Genomic DNA, 20,003 nt, shown 5'->3' with positions numbered 1-20,003 from the left:
CCTGTGACTGAGCAAGAGGGCGGTGCTTGCCTTCCTCTAATGTTCTGTTATTTAAAAACCCTTTTCTGATGAACAGTGATATGAAAATGGGAGAGTGTATCATTGGGATTGCTTGAGCCTCGATAGCCCCTGCTCACAAAATAGTTAATGGGCAAGACACAGGCAAGATCCTCCAGATGTTATCGCTGGGTTGAGCTTGGAGCACAGATGTAGGGTGATAGACACTTACTCATAGTGATGCTAACTGTGTTGTTCTGGAATGGAGACTTCATAACATAACATGCTCTAGCAGGTTTGCTAACCTAAAACAAACAAGGCAATTTCTGTTGTAATGTAAGTCTAAAAGTAAACTAGAAGGAGCACAAAATATTTTCTTGTTGTGCAAGTCTTTGAAGAATAAAGGATGCTGGGCTCTATTGCACCACACACCATGAATCTGGAATGAAATATGTCATGCCTTGAGACCAAACCTGTGTGAATACCAGTCATGGGCAGCTGGCACCAACGCTGAAAGGCCAGGCAATTAGCTAATGACAGCATTACTGCACGCTAATGGTGTTCTAGGTTCTGGCAGCACGTCTGTTGACAAACCTTTGCTCCTCGGCCCGGCGTCTCAGGCTTTCAGCTCCTCCTGGGTGCTGAGGTCCCGGCGTTGGCGTCAGGACAGTGCTCCCGTTAACTCTGAAGGTAGGCAGGATGTTGCACTGTAACAATAACACTGGTAGCCTGCCACCGACAAACTAGATATGAGGAGTTGTTTGTTCTAGCAGTTTTAATGAATTCGATTGTGGCTCTAAGTAACCAAGGCGTTTGGCAAGTGAAATGCACACTCACCCTAGCTTCCTCTTATGTTTTGGACTGGATCCGATGAGTTAACAGACCAAGGTTAGGATACAATCTATTTGTAGTTACAAAAGAGCTTGTGTTTTCACCTCTAGCACATACAGAGATTGAACCGTCGGCTATAATCCTGTATTTCACCTCTTTAGATAATTGGAGTTATCTGCAGACTGCTCAATATCAGAAAATATCAGATCTTTCCGTCAGGAACCTTTCTAATATTTAAGGAATTTGTGAATTAGGAAATCATGCTGTACTAATTAAAGGATAGAATTACTGCCTCTAATTAACTTTGGATCTTTATATATTGAATCGTTATATTAGTCATGCTTGTAGCCTGATAGCTAGTCACTAACCTCAACCATGTGATATTTCATGATATTTCACCATGCCCAAATTTGCAAGTTGGCGGGTTTTCTGCACTGGTGTGTATGCCTATCTTCCTATCCTAACCCAATGTTACATGTCTGATGACTAAGGATGTGTAAATAGCAGAACAGCAGCTCTAATGCCTCTCTGCATCAAATCCTCCCTGTGGATTTGAGTCGGCTTCCCAGAAGCACAAGCAGCTAGTGTTTTTAGCCACACTCCTCTTTAAACAGAGGCCTCTCTTGCTTCAGTAAATCTAATAAGGGAAATTGAAAGAGAATGAAAATAATTTCTAGATTGAGTTCCCTACTGAGTGTAGTGATAGAATCAAATTACTGTTGTCCTGAAAGGAGACTAAGAAACCATTCTGGTCAGGTGAGAAATACTTAACATTACACTTGACAAAGTACTAGCTCATTGTCCCAATTATAAATAAATAACTTTAAAAACAACAATTTCTTAGCAAAGCACTCAGCCTGGCACCCCTTACTTAATCCATAAAGGCATCCACCAGAAATCTGGAAACTCACTCTAAACAGAAACAAAATAGTATTAGGAGTTAAAGCTCAGGGATAATATTTGAAAGGTTTCATTTAGCTGCTGAATGAAGTGATCTTTCAGATGAGCTCACAAACTCCCATTTTTCTGTACACTGTTCAAATTAAATTGTGTTTTCCTTATTATGAGTATTCTTGGGACCATAGAGACCAAAAGGATTTCTTTTGTGGTTGTTAAGTAGGATTTCTCAGCAGTAAAATGAAATTTAATGCACCGTGATAGTAAAATTTCAATTGAAACTTACAGCAAATAAACCATATGCAATTATTATGAAGTAATAAACAAAAAAAAAAACCTAAGGGCTTTTTCCTTGAACTTCACAGTATTCAATTCAGTTCATCCATGGGTAGGGCCTTAATTTTTATGTCCAGTGACTTTATGAGAAAATTATTAAAGTTTCTTCTTCTTGAGAATACGAAACCAGGGGAAGGTTGTTCCTCAAGTTATTTTCAGTCTGGTTCTTTCAGATTATATGCCTCTTTTTACTATTTATGGAGATTTCATTTTAGCACAAAAGAATATTTGAAAATATAGCATCATATTTTAAAGTAACAGGAAAGGCCAATAAAAATAAGTTCAATGATATGACGTAGTAATGAGCACTAGAGGCCCATCTAGACATTCACTATGATATAATATCTCTATGTTTCCACATAGCATTTTGCATTTTGACATTCCTGAAAGTGTGATTAATACAGTTTTAGGCAGCAGCGGGCTTTACTGTAGCATTTAATCATTTTAACCAGCAGAAGTCTGGATTTCCACGGGTCATATTAAGAATAATAAGACATGTTTTATTAGATATTTTTGATTGTTGCTGACTTATAGATCTTGTACTCTCTGGCTTAAACGATTTTGTAAAATACAGTATTCCATTTGATGGTACTTCCTGATGCCTTTGGGGATTTCTACTCAATTCATAAGTTGTAATCACATTAAGTGGGGCTGGAATATTCTAGTAGGCTTTTCCAAGATGATTCAGTCGCTGAGCCCAGGAATCAAAGACCACAAAAAGGAAGTCAAGTACCATCATCTTTAAATATTTTTGATTGACCTAAAATGGATGTATTGCTTTTTATTGAGATATATTCACATACCATAAAATTCACCCTTTCAAAGAGAGCAATTCAATGAGTATTCACAGGTTGTAGAGCTTTCACCTCTATCTAGTTCCAGAACATTGTCTTTTAATAGCACTTTAAAAGACAGAGTAGGTAAGTAGATTTTGATCTACCTATTTTTCTATTCTTTATCCCCAGAGTTTGCCTTTTATTTTATCAGAAAACCAAACCTTTTTTTCCTTAGCTCAAGTAATTGGATCATTTAAATTTTGACTAAGAAGTTTTGTTTGGCTGCACAAATTGGGGTATGCAATGAATTTTATATAATGATAATCATGAAGAAGATCCTGCCTGAAGCATCATGTAGAAATAGCTCATGTAGAAAATAAAACTTCAAGATACTTATGGACAGTAGAACTTCAACAGAAATGAAAATGCTTATCTCTGTGTGTCAAATTCTAATTCCATAATGGCGGCATTCCTGGTTCACTTGGGGTTTGCTCTAGCTGCTGGGGTTCAGATGATGGCACTGGGTGACCAGATTCCATCCGAGAGGAGACTTGTCTGCAGCGCTGAGTGAAATGGTCTCTACTCACCAATGTGAGCTTCTGACCTGTCAGTAACACCCTGAGAAAGTGTGTAGCATGCACTCCTTCCCATCTGAACAGTGCTGCACACGTACCACATTGGTCAGTCAAGGTGTTCTAAATAAATCCAAACTTGCCCAGTGACCCTGGGATCAGTGTGTCTCACCTCGTAAATATCAGCTCTGTGGCTTCATCCATACCCACTTGCCCAAGATTTCCTGGGATTCCCAGTGGACAGAATAACATATTATGAGCTCCTCAAAGGCAAACAATGCCACGCTCATGCTCAGGATAGACTAGCTGTAGCAAGAGAGTATGGAAACCAGGCAGTGGCTCCCATTCCTAAAGTGAAACCATTACCATCACAGTGGCCTCCCCTCCTCCATTTGATCTCCAGGAAAATAAAGTGCCATTCAGACAGATGGAGGATTCTTCTTCTCATTCATCCAATGAAGAGTTTTATTTTAAATCAGCATTACAGTAGAGTTTACATACATTAAACTGCAGAGATTTTAAATCTACAGTTTGATGAATTTTGGCAAATTCATGCACATGTGTCCGCACAACCACAATCCAGATGCAGAACATTTCTGTCATTCTGATGAGTTCTCTTGTGCCCTATGAAGGTGGACCATATACGACCACCCCTGGCCTCAGGCAACTATTGATCTGTGTATAGATTTCCATTTTCTAGAACTTCATATAAATGGAAGCCATACAAAATGTACTCTTTTGTGTCTAGTTTTCTTCACTCAGCATAATGTATTTGAGATGCATCGATTTTTTTATTGTTTGTCAGTAATTTGTTCATCTTCATTGCTGAGTAGAATTCCATTTAATGTATAGACTGCAGTGTGTTTATGTGGTCACGTTTTGATGGGCATTTGGGTCAACAAATAGTTTTTGAGTACAATTTTAACCAGCACAAGTCTTGATATCCACAGATCATGCTAGCAATTATAAGAATGTATGTTTTATAAGATATTTTTGATAATAGCTTACAGATAGATATATAGATAGTATTTTCCAACTTCCAAGTACAAATGATTGATGCTGTGTATTATACAAAAAGAAAGATGAAGAATGACTGCCATTTTTTGCTCATCTGTCATATTTCAGGCACACTAATCTTCACATTAACCCTAGAAGGTGGGTAAAAATAATAACAGTTTGTGTTTACATACAGCCAAGCACTGTTCTTAATGCTTTAATAATATTAACCCACCTAATCTTCACATCAACATCATAAGGTGTAGTTACTCTTATTACCCCCCTTCAAATACAAGGAATTTAAGTAACTAGTCCAAAGAACACAGTTAGCAAGTGGTGGAGCTGACATTCACCATGGACCATCTAACTCTGGGACTCTTCCTCTTAACCCCTAGACCCATGGCCTCCTTCATTTTTAGTCAGAGAGGCTGAACCTGAGAGATTTAATAAGACATACCAAAGGTGGTGTAGTTAGGGTTAATACCCCAATTCATATCCTAGTTTGATTGACTCTAAAGTCCAAGCTCTGATCTACTTGGGAAATGATATGTCCATGAATAACTAGGATGACATTGGTTGGGTACACAAGAGCTAGAGAATACCAGAAGAGCTACTGAAGAGTGAAACGGGGCTGTCACTTCTCATAGGAGTCATCAGGAAAAGTGTGGTGAGATAAGTGAACCTCGAAGGGCAAATAGGATTTTTTTGATGAGAAGTGATTTGGTTGGGTCTGAGAAGGGTGTGTGTGTGTGTGTGTGTGTGTGTGTGTGTGTGTGTGTGAGATAGTGGTGACAGAAGAAAATCAGAACATGACTGATTTCAAGTCTCCAAGGACAGCCCTGGGGAATATAAACATTTTCGAAGAAAGACTAGCTAGCCTATGAAGGACACAGAGAAGGGATGCCTAAAGAAGTGGAAGAAGAAAAGGTGGAGGAATGGGGTGATTCAAGTGAACAAAAGGGAGTCTCATTGCAGCTGAAAGATCTGAAAGAAAACTACTGAAAAATGGCCACCAGATTTGTCATTTAGAAAATCACTGGTGACTCTAGGGCGAGTGTTTTAAGTGGTGACAGAAGAGATTGCAGGGGATTGAAGAAAGAATAGGGGAGGAAGGGGATACAGGACATAGAGACCACTCCTTGAAGAACTAAAGATGAGAAGGGTATAGAAAGAAAACAGTGGGTATGTGGTCAAGGCAGGCACTACAATGAAAAGCATGTTGATAACAGAGAGAGCCTGCCAAAGGGGGAGGGTGACGCTGGGGGGACTGAGGAGCTGGCTGATGGAGCAGGGTCCCAGACGAGGCAGGGAAAGGTCCATCCACATGCACTGAATGTCCACTTAATGGACATAGCATGCACCATTAGTGCAGTGTGTTGGGACCAGAAAAAAATCAAAATACCAACAAAATAGAATGTAACCCAGAAACAGATGAGGGAAGGTGATATCTTACATTTCTTGGTAGCTGCCATTGTTTCAAAAAAGAAAAGAAAAATGCCTGTGGGAACTGCTCTTTTGTTCAATTAAAATGAAGATTAACTTTGTAGCTGAGTTTAATTGAAGTTTCCCCTCCACTGTTCAAATAATGGATTTGAACTTGGGACTGTTGGACTTGGCAAAGAAATAGGTTTCACTGAAATTTGCAAAGCCAGCTGCAAATAGGACAGATTCTCTTGAGAGTTTTTAGGTTTGTTTTTTTTTAAGTGCCAAAATATTCTTCCAGATTTGAATCTGCCCCTCCTCCCTGCTCATGCTCAAGTGCCCTCTCTCTCTCTCTCACTATCTTACTATCTCGCTATCTCTCTCTCTGTGTCAAATAAAAAAATAAAATCTTTAAAAAATTAATCTTAAATACTGAACAGAATAAAGGGAAACACGGCTGTTTCAGGTTCCACAAGCACCCTTCTTCCACACATCTCCAAGCGTTCCAAGTCCTGCTGATTAGTCTTATCACAAACCCAGTGAGGATGCCATGGGGTGATGTCCCTTTTTACCTGTGGACAAACCAAGACAGACCTCAAGACCGCTCAGTCTCCCGCTGTAAGTTCAATGATACTGACAGGAAATCAAAACGACCAGAGTATATCTTCAGGGCAGTTCAGACCCCCTGGGTCCCTGATTGCCCTTCATGTAGGGGGAGTCTTTTGAGGAGAAATAGTCTGGTACTCAGAACTGTGAGTTCTCAGGCTCACTCCTTAGATCTGTCTCCAAAGTTGACTCAAAGCTGCACCAATAATATCTGAAGAGAAAAATATGTATCAAACATAAAGATATTTTGGGGACACCTGGGTGGCTCAGTCGGTTAAGTGTCTGCTTTCAGCTCAGGTCATGATCCCAGGGTCCTGGGATCGAGTCCGCATGGGGCTCTCCCTGTTCCGCGGGGAGCCTGCTTCTCCCTCTGCCTCTGCTTCTCTCTCTCTCTCTCTCTCTCTGTCTCTCATGAATAAATAAATAAAATCTTAAAAAAAAAAGTTTTAAATAAAAAAAACATAAAGATATTTTGAACCTTGTTTTTCTTTAGTTCAGACTAAGTAGGGTGCCTGCCGCGGTGGGCTCTGGATGAAATGCTTTAGTGGCATTTCAACAGTCGAGTCCATAGCTCCCTGCTCTGAGGAGCTATCGCCACTCGATGGGACAGCTCGCTACCCCCACTCCTCATGTTCTGGAGACCCGAATTGTGGTGGTTCAGTTCTGAAAATTGTTAGCTACTCAGACCAGACATGTGGATTATAAAATTTCACTGCTGATAGCATCAGAATCCTGAGTCAACTATGCCAAGACTTGTTCTTATAATCAAAAACACTGTCATGTCAAGACTTGAGAAGTTTGGTGGTGGTTTGTTTTTGTTTTTGTTTTTTTTTAAACCATCCCACCATTAAATTAAAAGGTTTCCTCTAAATTACATATTAAGAATTAAAATCACTATAATAACCTTAGACTTTTATTTTTTAAGAGAGAAAAGCAATTACTCCTTGTAATTTTTATTTTTTCCTACTCTCTGTAATACGGCTTTCTAGTTATACTTAGAAACTTCCAGGAAGCTAAAATTAAAGCTTAAATAATGTTAGTGGGAGTGTATATTACCCTGAAAAAAATGGGTGGAACTTAGTTTCAGCTCCTAAACATTGTGAAAGAGGTTACATATTTTAATCTGATCTAATTCCAATAATAATGGTCTTAAAAGGAATTTCAAAAATGGTAATGACTTATCGGTTACTGAGTACTCCAAGCTATTCATCTTTCTGTTCTCTGAGATTAGGTTGGTATTATTCATCTTTATTTTACCTAAAAGTTAACTGAAAGTTACAGAGGTTAAGTAAAATTTGTATGTTTATAAATAAGGGGAACTAGGATCCAAACTCGAGTCTCTGACTCCGAAGCCCATGCACTGAACCACTACGTCCAACTGCTAAAATCATTAAAAGAGATTAAAAGAGCATCTTAAGCAAGGTTGGTGATGTATTTAACAAATTAAATAATCTCATATTAACTCTAGTGACATTGCTGGTTTACACGTTTATTGAAATATCTCTGAGGGCAATAGTTTGGATCTTTTTAGATTAGTGAAGTCCTACTGTATGGGACATATTTGGGATTTTTTTTTTTTTTTTTTAGGTCCCTAAACATTCAGATACAGAAACTGATTTCTTAAATAAGCCCCTTGTATCCCACAAATAGAACACCTTTTCATACATGAGCCTTTTCTAGACTTGTCTAACTGCCCCTGTTCTGTCTCATACGGCGGTCTCTTCTCCTCCCGATTATAGAGAGGCTGAGTGTGAAAAGACTAGAAGGGAGAATGTAGCTATAGCAGACACTGAAATTGTTTGGAAATTGAGGGAGAAGTCAATGGCCTTCCTCTGCCCTTTTCAGGAAGATACAAGACACAGAAGAGCTTTCAGAGTTTGTGTTTTCTTAGGGGAGGGGAGGGACAGGGAGGGAAGAACTTCCCAAGGTGTGAGAAGCACAAATAGAGACCTTTCTCTTTTCTTATGGAAATACTCGAAACCCTTACAAGATTCTTCACAACAGGAGAAAATCCCTCTTGGATGGGTGAGGACAGCAGTGCTCTTTGATTCATGGGGAGCAAATTCAAAGAAAAGCCCGCAGTGCACACAGAGCTGTGTGTTGCTTCTCACACAGCAGGCAAGATACCTGCTACCAAATCCTATCTGTAAATGCAAAGCAATGGGGAGAGGGTCCCTTCTGCAACCCCGTTAGGAAAAGATAAATTGTTGGATAAGTGCTATTAAAATAAGTTTTAAGAAGTAGCTTATACTATCTTGAAAAGCGAGATACTATAAAAAGAAAAAATTTAAGCAATGACAGAAGTGATGCATCATGTTCTCCTGTTTTGTGTTTGTTTTTCTTATGGTTAATTTAAAACATTACTAAAGTAGAAAGACAATAAAATGAACCCAACTTCAACAGTTATCAACTCACAGCCAATTTGTTACACACTCCCTGCATTTCCCCTGAATATTATTTGAAACAAATACTAGAAACTATATTATTTCATCTCTGAATATTTCAGCGTGTATCTCTGAAAGATACTCTCTTTTAAACAAAACTGCAGTATCATTACCACAACTAAAAAAGTAGCAGTCATCCCTTAACATCATCAAATAGACAAAAAGTGTTCAAATTGGCAATAGTCTCATGAATATCATACTTTTTTAACAGGTTTTTTTTTCCAAGCTAAGATCCTCACATTGCCATCATCTTTTTAAAAAAATCAACAGGATTCCCTCCCCACCCCTGCCACTATTTCTCCCCCTTGCAACTTATTTCTTGAAAAAAACACTTTTCTTTCCTTCAGAGTTTCTTTCAGTCTGGATTTTATTGATTGCATCCCTTTGGCATAGTATAACATATTCCCCTAACTGCTGTATTTCCTAAAAACTGGACATTGCCTCTGAGGCTTGGTCAGACTCAGGTTTGGTGGGGGTTTTTATTTGTTTTGGTCAAGACTATTTCATAGTGCTTGCTCTCATGAGAAGGGACTTAATGTCTAGTTAGCTCTTCTCTGTGCTGTTAGCAGCCACTGATGGTCAAGGCCAAGTCTCCCAGTGTTTTTGGTTTGCTCAGCTCTTTGTTCAGTGTCCCCCGGTGAGCTGGAGCTTTTGGGTAAGGCTAAGGCTCTCAGCTTTGGACCACTAAGAATTTTCAAGGATCCATCACCCCAAAGTTAAGATTTTTCACAATGACTTTTTTAAAAAAAATAAACATATCATTCAATTCAATTAACAAATTTTCAGTAAATAAGTAAAATTGCTATTGAAATAAAAAACAAATTTTTAAAAAATGTAAAAGCACACTGTTCGAATTGGATGAATGAGACTATTTTGAGCCTCCTTTGCCATAGTCTATTTCTATTTGTTCTTTACCCCTTGTTTATTCTGTGTCGATTTCACTTTACTACTTAACTTAATGCTCTTTGAGAACCAGGATGTCTTGAATATGCAGACCTTGGATTCTTAGACTCTGGATTCCATGCAGCTGGTCTCCTGCAGGACAACCTCAAGCAGAAGCATGCCTCTACAGTTTACCTTGAGTCTTCCTGGTCTTCGCTCTGTATTCATATGGCTCTCTTCTGAGCTGGAGCATGTTTGCCTACCTCCTCTTCTCTCTTTTCTCCCCTCTTCCTACCTCCTTCCCTAACTTTCTTCTTTTTCTCTACTTTTTATTTAGCCAGCATGATACTCTTTTCCCCATGTCTACTTTTAAGCCTCCTGACACTGATAAAATCTGTGTCAATGCAAAATTACTTGGGAATGCTGAAATGTGAGCTTGATTCTCTGTGCCCAGAGCTATCTTTCCAAATGCATAGACATATATTCAGTCATTTAACAAACCCTGGCAATAAGTCCCAACTATGTCCTCGGCATGTGGGGAGAGAGACAAGTTGCAACACAGTGGAAATGCTAACAAGAATAGATGCAAACAGAGTCCCATGTGACAACTAACAGGTGGCTCTAGGAAGGAGAACTGAGAAAGGGCTTAATCTTGGGAGGAACATTTAAACTAAGTCTTCAAAGAATATGATGAAGACAGCATATTTGTGAAAAAATAGTTAACATACCTTTACATTGTTTTCCTTATTTTGCTGAGGCACTGAACCCAAGTTCTTGGCTAATGGACCCAGTGAGTTATGTATAGCAACAATTTACCATATCAATGTTTCCTTCGTATGTATGCAAATATGTGTAAGTTTAAAATATCATTCTCACGAGCATTCCCATCTAATTAATAGTGGGAAAAAGTAACTTTTAAGCATGGGAAGTTTCAGGGTATGGGAGGTTCACAATCACCTTCCCCCCCTGCAGCAGGCTTTCAGGTAGTAGCGAGAGAAGGTTCCCAAGGTATGAACTCCTGAGTTATTGCAAAAGTCTACAGATCCACAGGTGTGCTAAGCATCTTTTGGCTGAGTAAATTAGTCTCCCATATAGATGTATTCCTTTTTTTCTAATGTATATAAAATAAGTACAGTTGTCATTATAGTACAAAACTTTTTAAAAGTATCATTGAAGGCATAGTATTAGCTCTCTGTCATTTATACTTTTATTTTTATTATTTTTTTAAAAGACTTTATTTATTTGACAGAGACACAGTGAGAGAGGGAACACAAGCAGGGGGAGTGGGAAAGGGAGAAGCAGGCTTCCCACCGAGCAGGGAGCCCAATGCGGGGCTCGATCCCAGGACCCTGGGATCATGACCTGAGCCAAAGGCAGGCGCTTAACGACTGAGCCACCCAGGCACCCCTGTCATTTATACTTTTAAACAACAGATACTAAAATCGAATTACTCTCTTGTATGCCTGGAGCTGTGAGTGCGTGTTTTGTATTTGGGAGTTCCTGGAAAATTTTTGACGTTAAAAGGGGTCTTTATAAAATACATAGTGCTGATGGCCGCACAACATTGTGAATGTCTTTACTACCCTGAATTGTACCCTTAAAAGCGGTTACAATGGCAAATTTTACATCACGTATATTCTGCCACAATAAAAGAGTCTACTAAAAAATTGTTTTTAACTTGCAACAAAACACACATGCAAATCAAGGGATCTCATATTTGAAGAAACTGGACATCGTTGGCCTAGAGCTTTTATTAATTTGGCAGATGTTTAGCCATCACCAAGCAAGACTGTGCTCTGTAACTTTTTAAGTGTCAGAGAACCAGAGCATCCTGCATTTCTGGAGCATGTAATCTAGAGGGGACGACACTTAGCTCATCCCTCATGCGTGTGTAATCGCATAACATGATTCCACACTGTGATGTGACTTTACGCTATGGTAAGTGCTATGAAAGGAAACGTATACAGAGCTCTGCAAGCGTGTAAGGGGTAGGGGATGGGGGCTAGTCACGGTGTTCAGAGAAGACTCACAGAAGACTTCCCCGAGGAAGTGACAGTGGGGCTGAGATTTGAATAATGAGCGAGTATAGACAACAGTCATAAGAGATCATTGCCTACTTTTCCATTTCAGACTTTTCTCCTTAATGGCAGGAACCACATGTTCTTCATCACTTCCCCCCCACCCACAGGTAGCATTGGGCGTGTTGTGAGCCCCCAGTTACTGTTAAGTGGTGAATAAATAAAATACTGAGTAGAAATGCTTATGCTGCATTTGTTCCAAGGGTGTTTGTGGAACCTGGCACCACCTGTTTTCACGTCTTTAATTTTCATATTTTTAATTTAACTGGTTTTACAAAGAACTTTGGATGACGTTATAACCTTTGCATATATAGGAAATGCTTCACAGTTTAATTGCTAAATTGTCTTTTTGTGCCATCAACTCAATCTGGTGCTTCTTTAATTGTTCTTCTGTGTTCTTGCCCACATTTTTGTATCCACTCTCCCACCAGTGTGTTCTAGGTAGCATACTTTGAAGAGAAAGTGTCTGTTAGCCCTTAAGAACACAGTTTTCTCTTTATTTTAGATGAATACACATTTTGAAGCTGTATATTTTGCAAATGAGACAGCAATTGATTTATATGGCTCATGGTAAGACATCAGATACCCAGACTGAGCCCACCATGTGCATGTATTTCTTCAGGAACAGAGACTCTATGGGGTGGGTAGAGGTGGGTTTCCCATCTGCCTTAGGTGTATATTATCTTTTCAGGTGGAGGAGAAGATTGGAAAAGTGAGGTAGGGAAGAGGGTCTATGTGATTAACAACATGTAAATGGAGTCTTTTAGGAAATCTACATTGGCTAAAGTAAAAGTTACTATTGTTTTTCATATATAACTTTTACATGGTTTCTCATCCTGAATCAAATTATGGATCAGTATTAACTCCCATACCAAAAACAGAAAAGAAAAGGAAAACAAGGTTCAGGTAAGGATAAACCGTTGTCCTTAAAATGCCCTGCTGGAAAGTCAGTTAAGGCTTCCTAATGTAAACAAAGGTGTAATGATTAGGAAAAATGATTTCTGTAGACCTTTGTCACTACCCAGGTTATTTCCACAGAGATTTGGATGTGGCATAGTCAAATAACATGCCCCAAATTCACAAGTTACACATAGTAAGTATTTTACCGGTAAGGTAATAGACCTTATTTTGTTTCTAAATCTAGGGACTTGGAATAGTGTATCACTTTCAACTTTTTATTATATGTCAAGTCCCAAGATAGATAATAAAATTTTCATATGAATGCCATAGTTTTTTTTTCAACTTTTTATTGTATGTCAAGTCCCAGGATAGACAGTAAAATTTTTCACACGAATTCCATAGTTTTTATTATGTAGTTTCCATTGAGAACTCTGGGCCACTTATAGCATCAGATTTTTAAGGTTTTGGTCAAAGAGGTATATGTTAAGATGAATAGTAAGAATCGTGGTAGCAGTCAAACACTATATATTAAGGTCAGAATAGCTAAGGGAGAGTTTCTTATTTAAAAACTGGTACCTCGGATACCTCAATATCATAAAAGCCATCTATGAAAAACCCACAGCAAATATCATTCTCAATGGGGAAAAACTGAGAGCTTTCCCCCTAAGGTCAGGAACGCGGCAGGGATGTCCACTATCACCACTGCTATTCAACATAGTACTAGAAGTCCTAGCCACAGCAATCAGACAACAAAAAGAAATAAAAGGCATCCGAATTGGCAAAGAAGAAGTCAAACTCTCACTCTTTGCAGATGATACGATACTTTATGTGGAAAACCCAAAAGACTCCACCCCAAAACTGCTAGAACTCATACAGGAATTCAGTAAAGTGGCAGGATGTAAAATCAATGCACAGAAGTCAGTGACATTCCTATACACCAACAACAAGACAGAAGAAAGAGAAATTAAGGAGTCGATCCCATTTACAATTGTACCCAAAACCATTAGATACGTAGGAATAAATCTAACCAAAGAGGCAAAGAATCTGTACTCAGAAAACTATAGGATACTCATGAAAGAAATTGAGGAAGATACAAAGAAATGGAAAAAAGTTCCATGCTCATGGAATGGCACACAAACAGACACATAGATCAATGGAACAGAATAGAGAGCCCAGAAATGGCCCCTCAACTCTATGGTCAACTAATCTTCGGCAAAGCAGGAAAGAATGTCCAATGGAAAAAAGACAGTCTCTTCAACAAATGGTGTTGGGAAAATTGGACAGCCACATGCAGAGGAATGAAACTGGACCATTTCCTTACACCATACACAAAAATAGACTCAAAATGGTTGAAAGACCTAAATGTGAGAACAGGAGTCCCTCAAAATCCTAAAGGAGAACACAGGCAGCAACCTCTTCGACCTCAGCCGCAGCAGCTTCTTCCTAGAAACATCGCCAAAGGCAAGGGAAGCAAGAACAGAAATGAACTATTGGGACTTCATCAAGATAAAAAGCTTTTGCACAGCAAAAGAAACAGTCGACAAAACCAAAAGGCAACCGGCAGAATGGGAGAAGGTATTTGCAAATGATATATCAGATAAAGGGCTAGTATCCAAAATCTATAAGGAACTTACCAAACTCAACACCCAAAGAACCAATGATCCAATCAAGAAATGGGCAGAAGACATGAACAGACATTTTTCCAAAGAAGACATCCAAATGGCCAACAGACACATGAAAAAGTGCTCAACATCGCTCGGCATCAGGGAAATCCAAATCAAAACTTCAGTGAGATACCACCTCACACCAGTCAGAATGGCTAAAATTAACAAGTCAGGAAACAACAGATGTTGGCAGGGATGCAGAGAAAGGGGAACCCTCCTGCACTGTTGGTGGGAATGCAAGCTGGGGCAGCCACTCTGGAAAACAGTGTGGAGGTTTCTCAAAAAGTTGAAAATAGAGCTACCATATGACCCAGCAATTGCACTACTGGGTATTTACCCCAAAGATACAAATGTAGGGATCCGAAGGGGTACATGCACCCTGATGTTTATAGCAGCAATGTCCACAATAGCCAAACTATGGAAAGAGCCAAGATGTTCATCGACAGATGAATGGATAAAGAAGATGTGGTATATATATACAATGGAATATTATGCAGCCATCAAAAGGAATGAAATCTTGCCATTTGCAATGACGTGGATGGAACTGGAGGGTATTATGCTGAGTAAAATAAGTCAGTCAGAAAAATACATGTGTCATATGATCTCACTGATATGAGGAATTCTTAATCTCAGGAAACAAACTGAGGGTTGCTGGAGTGGTGGGGGGTGGGAGAGATGGTGTGGCTGGGTGATAGACATTGGGGAGGGTATGTGCTATGGTGAGTGCTGGGAATTGTGTAAGACTATTGAGTCACAGACCTGTACCTCTGAAACAAATAATACATTATATGTTTTAAAAAAAGGCAGTAGGACGGGAGAAATGAAGGGGGGGAAATCGGAGGGGGAGATGAGCCATGAGAGACTGTGGACTCTGAGGGTTCTAGAGGGGAGGGGGGTGGGGGGGATGGGTTAGCCTGGTGATGGGTATTAAAGAGGGCATGTACTGCATGGAGCACTGGGTGTTGTACGAAAACAATGAATCATGGAACACTACGTCAAAAACTAATGATGTAGGGCGCCTGGGTGGCTCAGTTGGTTAGGCAACTGCCTTCTGCTCAGGTCATGATCCTGGAGTCCCTGGATCGAGTCCTGAATTGGGCTCCATGCTCCGCAGGGAATCTTCTTCTCCCTCTGACCCTACCCCCTCTCATGTGCTCTCTCTCTCATTCTCTCTCAAATAAATAAATAAAATCTTTAAAAAAAAATAAAATAAAATGTTTAAAAAAAACCTAATGATGTAATGTGATTAACATAACATAGTAAAATAAAAAAATAATAAATAATAAAAAAATAAACAAAAACTGGTACCTCGGGCGCCTGGGTGGCTCAGTTGTTGAGCATCTGCCTTCGGCTCAGGTCGTGATCCCAGGGTCCTGGGATCGAGCCCCGCGTCGGGCTCCCTGCTCAGCTAGAAGACTGCTTCTCCCTCTCCCACTGCCTCTGCTTGTGTTCCCTCTCTTGCTGTGTCTGTTTCTGTCAAATAAATAAATAAAATCTTTAAAAAAAATAAATAAAAACTGGTACCTCTGCCCCATCAAGGGAGAAGTAAATTAGAAAAATTATAACAATAATGCACTTTTTTTATGCTGTTTAAGAGCATCTGATAATTATTCTTTTTTTTTTTTTCTAGGAAAAACCATTGACAAAATCTCTACAACGTGGAGAAGATCCCCAATTTGACCAAGTATGTAGTAATAAGTTATATACATATTATATTCTGGTTTTTATTTATTTCAAAATGCACAAAAGATAAGGGTTGGATGCTCATTATTAGTGTATTGATTACCTTCCTCAAAGAGGATACAGGGATATGATCTTAGGAACTGTGTCTTTCAGCTTTTACAATTATGGCTTAAAGCAGACATTCAGTAGATGTCTATTGCTTTGAACTGGAAAGAATGGGAATATGTTGGAATAATACAAATAGGCCCTCAATTGATCATTTCCTAAATCTTTGTATATCAGAATTAAAGAAACTAAGAAAAGATAAAGGAACTTCTATTCTAAAATTTAGTAGAGCTTATTATATTTTCATCCAGCTTTTTTGTGAATGCCCACTATTTGCTTGACACGCCGCAACAAAATACAAAATTGACCGGTTTTAGTCCTTCAAGAATTCACAATATTGTGAGAGAAAAATCACTTAAACAATCATTGTAAGACAGTAGAGTAACTTAGAGTCTAATAGAGAATGTGATACATGGAAAAAAAAAAACAATTTAAGGCAGGATAAATACAAAGAAAGTCTTTTGAAAGTAGATCGGGACTAGTAAAAGGGCATCCTGCTCTCAACAGCAGGTAATAAACATAGGAAATCAGGATCTGATAGATCCTGGCTCAGTAACTATAGGCTTCACGTATGTTTAAGAATGATGGGTAACAGGGCATCAGAGGAAGTGAGAGATGTGTTTGTGGTGTTTCCTGAACTTACGCAGTTAACGACAGAGAAGACAGCATGTTCTCCTTCAAAAACCTCACTTGGAGCCAGTGGTAGAGACGAAATACTGCTGGATGCACCACAGTCTGATCTAATATGGTGGGGGTTTTCTTGTCTTATGGAGAACACACAGAGATGCACTTTCAGCAGGGCTTTGCAATTGACTTTCATGTGGAATCAGAGGGAGAGTTCTCTGGCTGTTAAAGTCCAGACTTCTTTGGTCCAAAACTGTAAGGACTGGGAGCACCTGGGTGGCTCAGTCGGTTAAGCGTCTGCCTTCCGCTCAGGTCACGTTCCCAGGGTCCTGGGTTGGAGCCCTGCATTAGGCTCCCTGCTCAGTGGGGAGTCTGCTTCTCTCTCCCTCTGCCGCTCCCCCCCTTGCTTGTGCTCTCTCTTGCGTTCTCTCTCTCAAATAAATAAATAAAATCTTAAAAAAAAAGAATGTAAATATTTATTATCCATCATCCATAATTTTTCACTCTATTTTATGTTCTCTGTATTCTATCCTAGATATTCCTGTCCTAGGATATCACTGTCCTTTCCTCAAAAACAAAATTTATTTTTCTCCAGCTTAATGTGTATCTTCCTTTATTCTCTGGGAAAATAATACTTTTAATTTTAACATTGCATATAGTAGTTATCCCAAATGATTTGGCTTAAACACAATTTCCCACTTGTTATTCAGCCCTCTATTTTTGCATTTCAGCATTGTGGGAGAGGGATAGCCTTTGGAATTAGACAGACCAGGTTTAAATCCCGACTTTGCCACTTTAATTAGCTATAATACTTTTAACCTTGTTGCACAGAATGTTGAAATGCAGAATCTCCGCCCTGCCCCAGATCTTACTGAATCAGATTCTGCAGCTTAACAGGATCCCCAGGTGACCCACGCACACATTAAAGCTTGAGCAGCACTGCTCCGTAACACCTCTCTCTGTATTAAGGACACTTTGCAAGTGAATCAGTAGTAAAATGGTCACTGAGAACTTTCAAATAAGGCACATAAGATTATCCTCTCATCATTAAATCATAAATTTACACATGAACCAGGAGAGAAGGCAACCTACAAAGTCTATTTCACTTTAAAGAGATAGCAAGACTCCCGGGCCGTGAGGAAACTTGACGGAAACTGGTCCACCTCTGCCGTTTACTGTTTTGCCAGCAAATTATAACAATCGAAGTTCCATTGGCAATGCCATGGATGTATCAAGCTTTCTTAGTCTTTTGATATTAAACATTCAAATTATATAATTCCTCTTGTTCTAATAGCAAGCAGTAAGATTTTAATTTGGATTTACACAGAGGTGCATCTCTGCGAAAAGAACGTGCTGGTGATGCCACCTTGTGTGGTGTAGACTCCGTTGCTATGATCGTGGGAGCAGTAGTAACCGTAGAAGTGGTACACATGTAGTACTTACAGAGGATAGGCACTATGCTAAGTACATTCTTTGAGGAGTATGCAGCTGGTCCCTGTTTAGAGAATATTTTTTATCAGTTTCTTCCTTTTAAATGTCACTGGCATGAATGATAGACTAGAGAGAACTGAGCTTCTGCACTTTCAGTGCCTGATCCCGGGTGGTCCTGTTTACTCCTCCACTTAACAAGCCCATGATTCATTTTTCTCTTGCTAGAAATAGAAGCAAAAAAAAAAAAAATCACATAATACCTTATAATTTATGAAGCCCCTTCTCACGCATGATCTCAGCTGACATCACTCACTGCTTCCAACAACCCCAAGAAGAAGCCATCATCATCATCATCATCATCTCTATATTACATTTCATGGGAATGAGTCTCAGACAGCTTGCCCAACACTATATGACTAAAGCCTGAAGGAGCCAAGGCTGGCATCCACTTGTTCAGACTATAAAGCCGGTGCTTTTTACTCTATAACATGCTTCTGTATCTAAAAACTAAGGTGGCGAGAATTTAGAGAGGAGTTTTCAACAGGTAAGGGATCTCAGATCCTGTATCAGTTAATATTAGGTTTGGCTGCAAATGACACATAAAATAACAGTGACTTGAATAAGAGTTTTTTTCTCTCTCACATTCAAGAAATACAAAGAAAATCAGTCTAGAATCTTTATATTATTTTTGTTGTCTTGTGTATGGCTCATCTCATAGTCCAGTTTGGCTTCTAGAACTCAGCCATTATGTCTGTATTCCAAGCAGCAGGAAGGAGAAATAGAAAAAGAATTATAGGCAAAAAAATAAAAAACCAGAATGTCTCAACATTGCACACACCACTTCTGCTCATATTCAGTTGGCAAGATCTTAATCACATAGCCACATATAGCTATAGGAAAGATTGGGAAATTTTATTTTGAGCAATCATTTGTCCATCTAAAAATCAGGTATTTTATTGGGGCACCGGGGTGGTTCAGTTGGTTAAGCGTCCAACTCTTGATCTCAGCTCAGGTCTTGATCTCAGGGTCGTGAGTTCAAGCCCTGCATTGGACTCCCCACTGGGCATGGAGCCTGCTTAAAAAAAAAAAAAAATCAGGTATTTTATAACTAAGGAAGAAGAATAGACTGGATATTAGGTATTATCTATCTTTCCTAGATACCATATAGTAGAGTTTTTACCAAATGCCCAATAAAGAATACTGTTTACAGTTCTGTGTACCTCTTTTTTTCACTGTGGAATATTCCTAGAATTTGTCAGTTTTACAGTTTGAATTTTAAGATATATATATTTAGGGGTTAAAGCTTATGTTTTCTTACGTTTTCTTTTATATGCTTTATATATAACTATTGGCTTCATATCTCTTAATTTAATCTAATTACAATCTAACCCTGTATAGGTTAAACCTGGGGAAAAAGTCCTTTTGTTTCATAAATGACAAGGTGTCTAAACAGATTGCTTTTTTTAAGTTCAGTATTAGTGGAAGAAAAATCATACTAGTAACTGCTTTACACATTGGAGAGCTTGGAATTTATACCCTTATTCCCAGAATTTCACTTTTTACAAATTTCATGAATTCATGAACTTGACCCATTTTTATACAGCACCTGCTATGTGGCAACCATGTAACAAGCATTATGCTAGCTGGTGGAAATAAAGATGAAGGAAACATGGTGCCTGCACTGGGGGGCCCCCCCAATTATGGGTGAGACAAAGAAGAAATATGATCAAATTATAACCTCAGGCTAGTAAGTAAGCTC

At 39.0% G+C, this 20,003-nt stretch overlaps 1 protein-coding gene across 11 annotated transcripts in view; it reads left to right on the top strand.

The window, feature by feature from the left end:
* FRY (FRY microtubule binding protein) overlaps positions 1-20,003 on the top strand; it is a 426,749-nt gene that overhangs the window by 224,435 nt on the left and 182,311 nt on the right. For all 11 annotated transcript variants that reach the window (XM_032403234.1, XM_032403231.1, XM_032403233.1 and 8 more), the window contains one exon: positions 16,032-16,085. In XM_032403234.1, coding sequence (XP_032259125.1) covers positions 16,032-16,085 — 54 coding nt within the window. The remainder of the gene's footprint in view (positions 1-16,031; positions 16,086-20,003) is intronic.

The sequence above is a fragment of the Phoca vitulina genome, unplaced genomic scaffold (genome assembly GCF_004348235.1).
Source record: "Phoca vitulina isolate PV1807 unplaced genomic scaffold, GSC_HSeal_1.0 scaffold5, whole genome shotgun sequence".
Taxonomy (NCBI): domain Eukaryota; kingdom Metazoa; phylum Chordata; class Mammalia; order Carnivora; family Phocidae; genus Phoca; species Phoca vitulina.
This window is presented reverse-complemented; position numbering and strand designations above follow the sequence as displayed.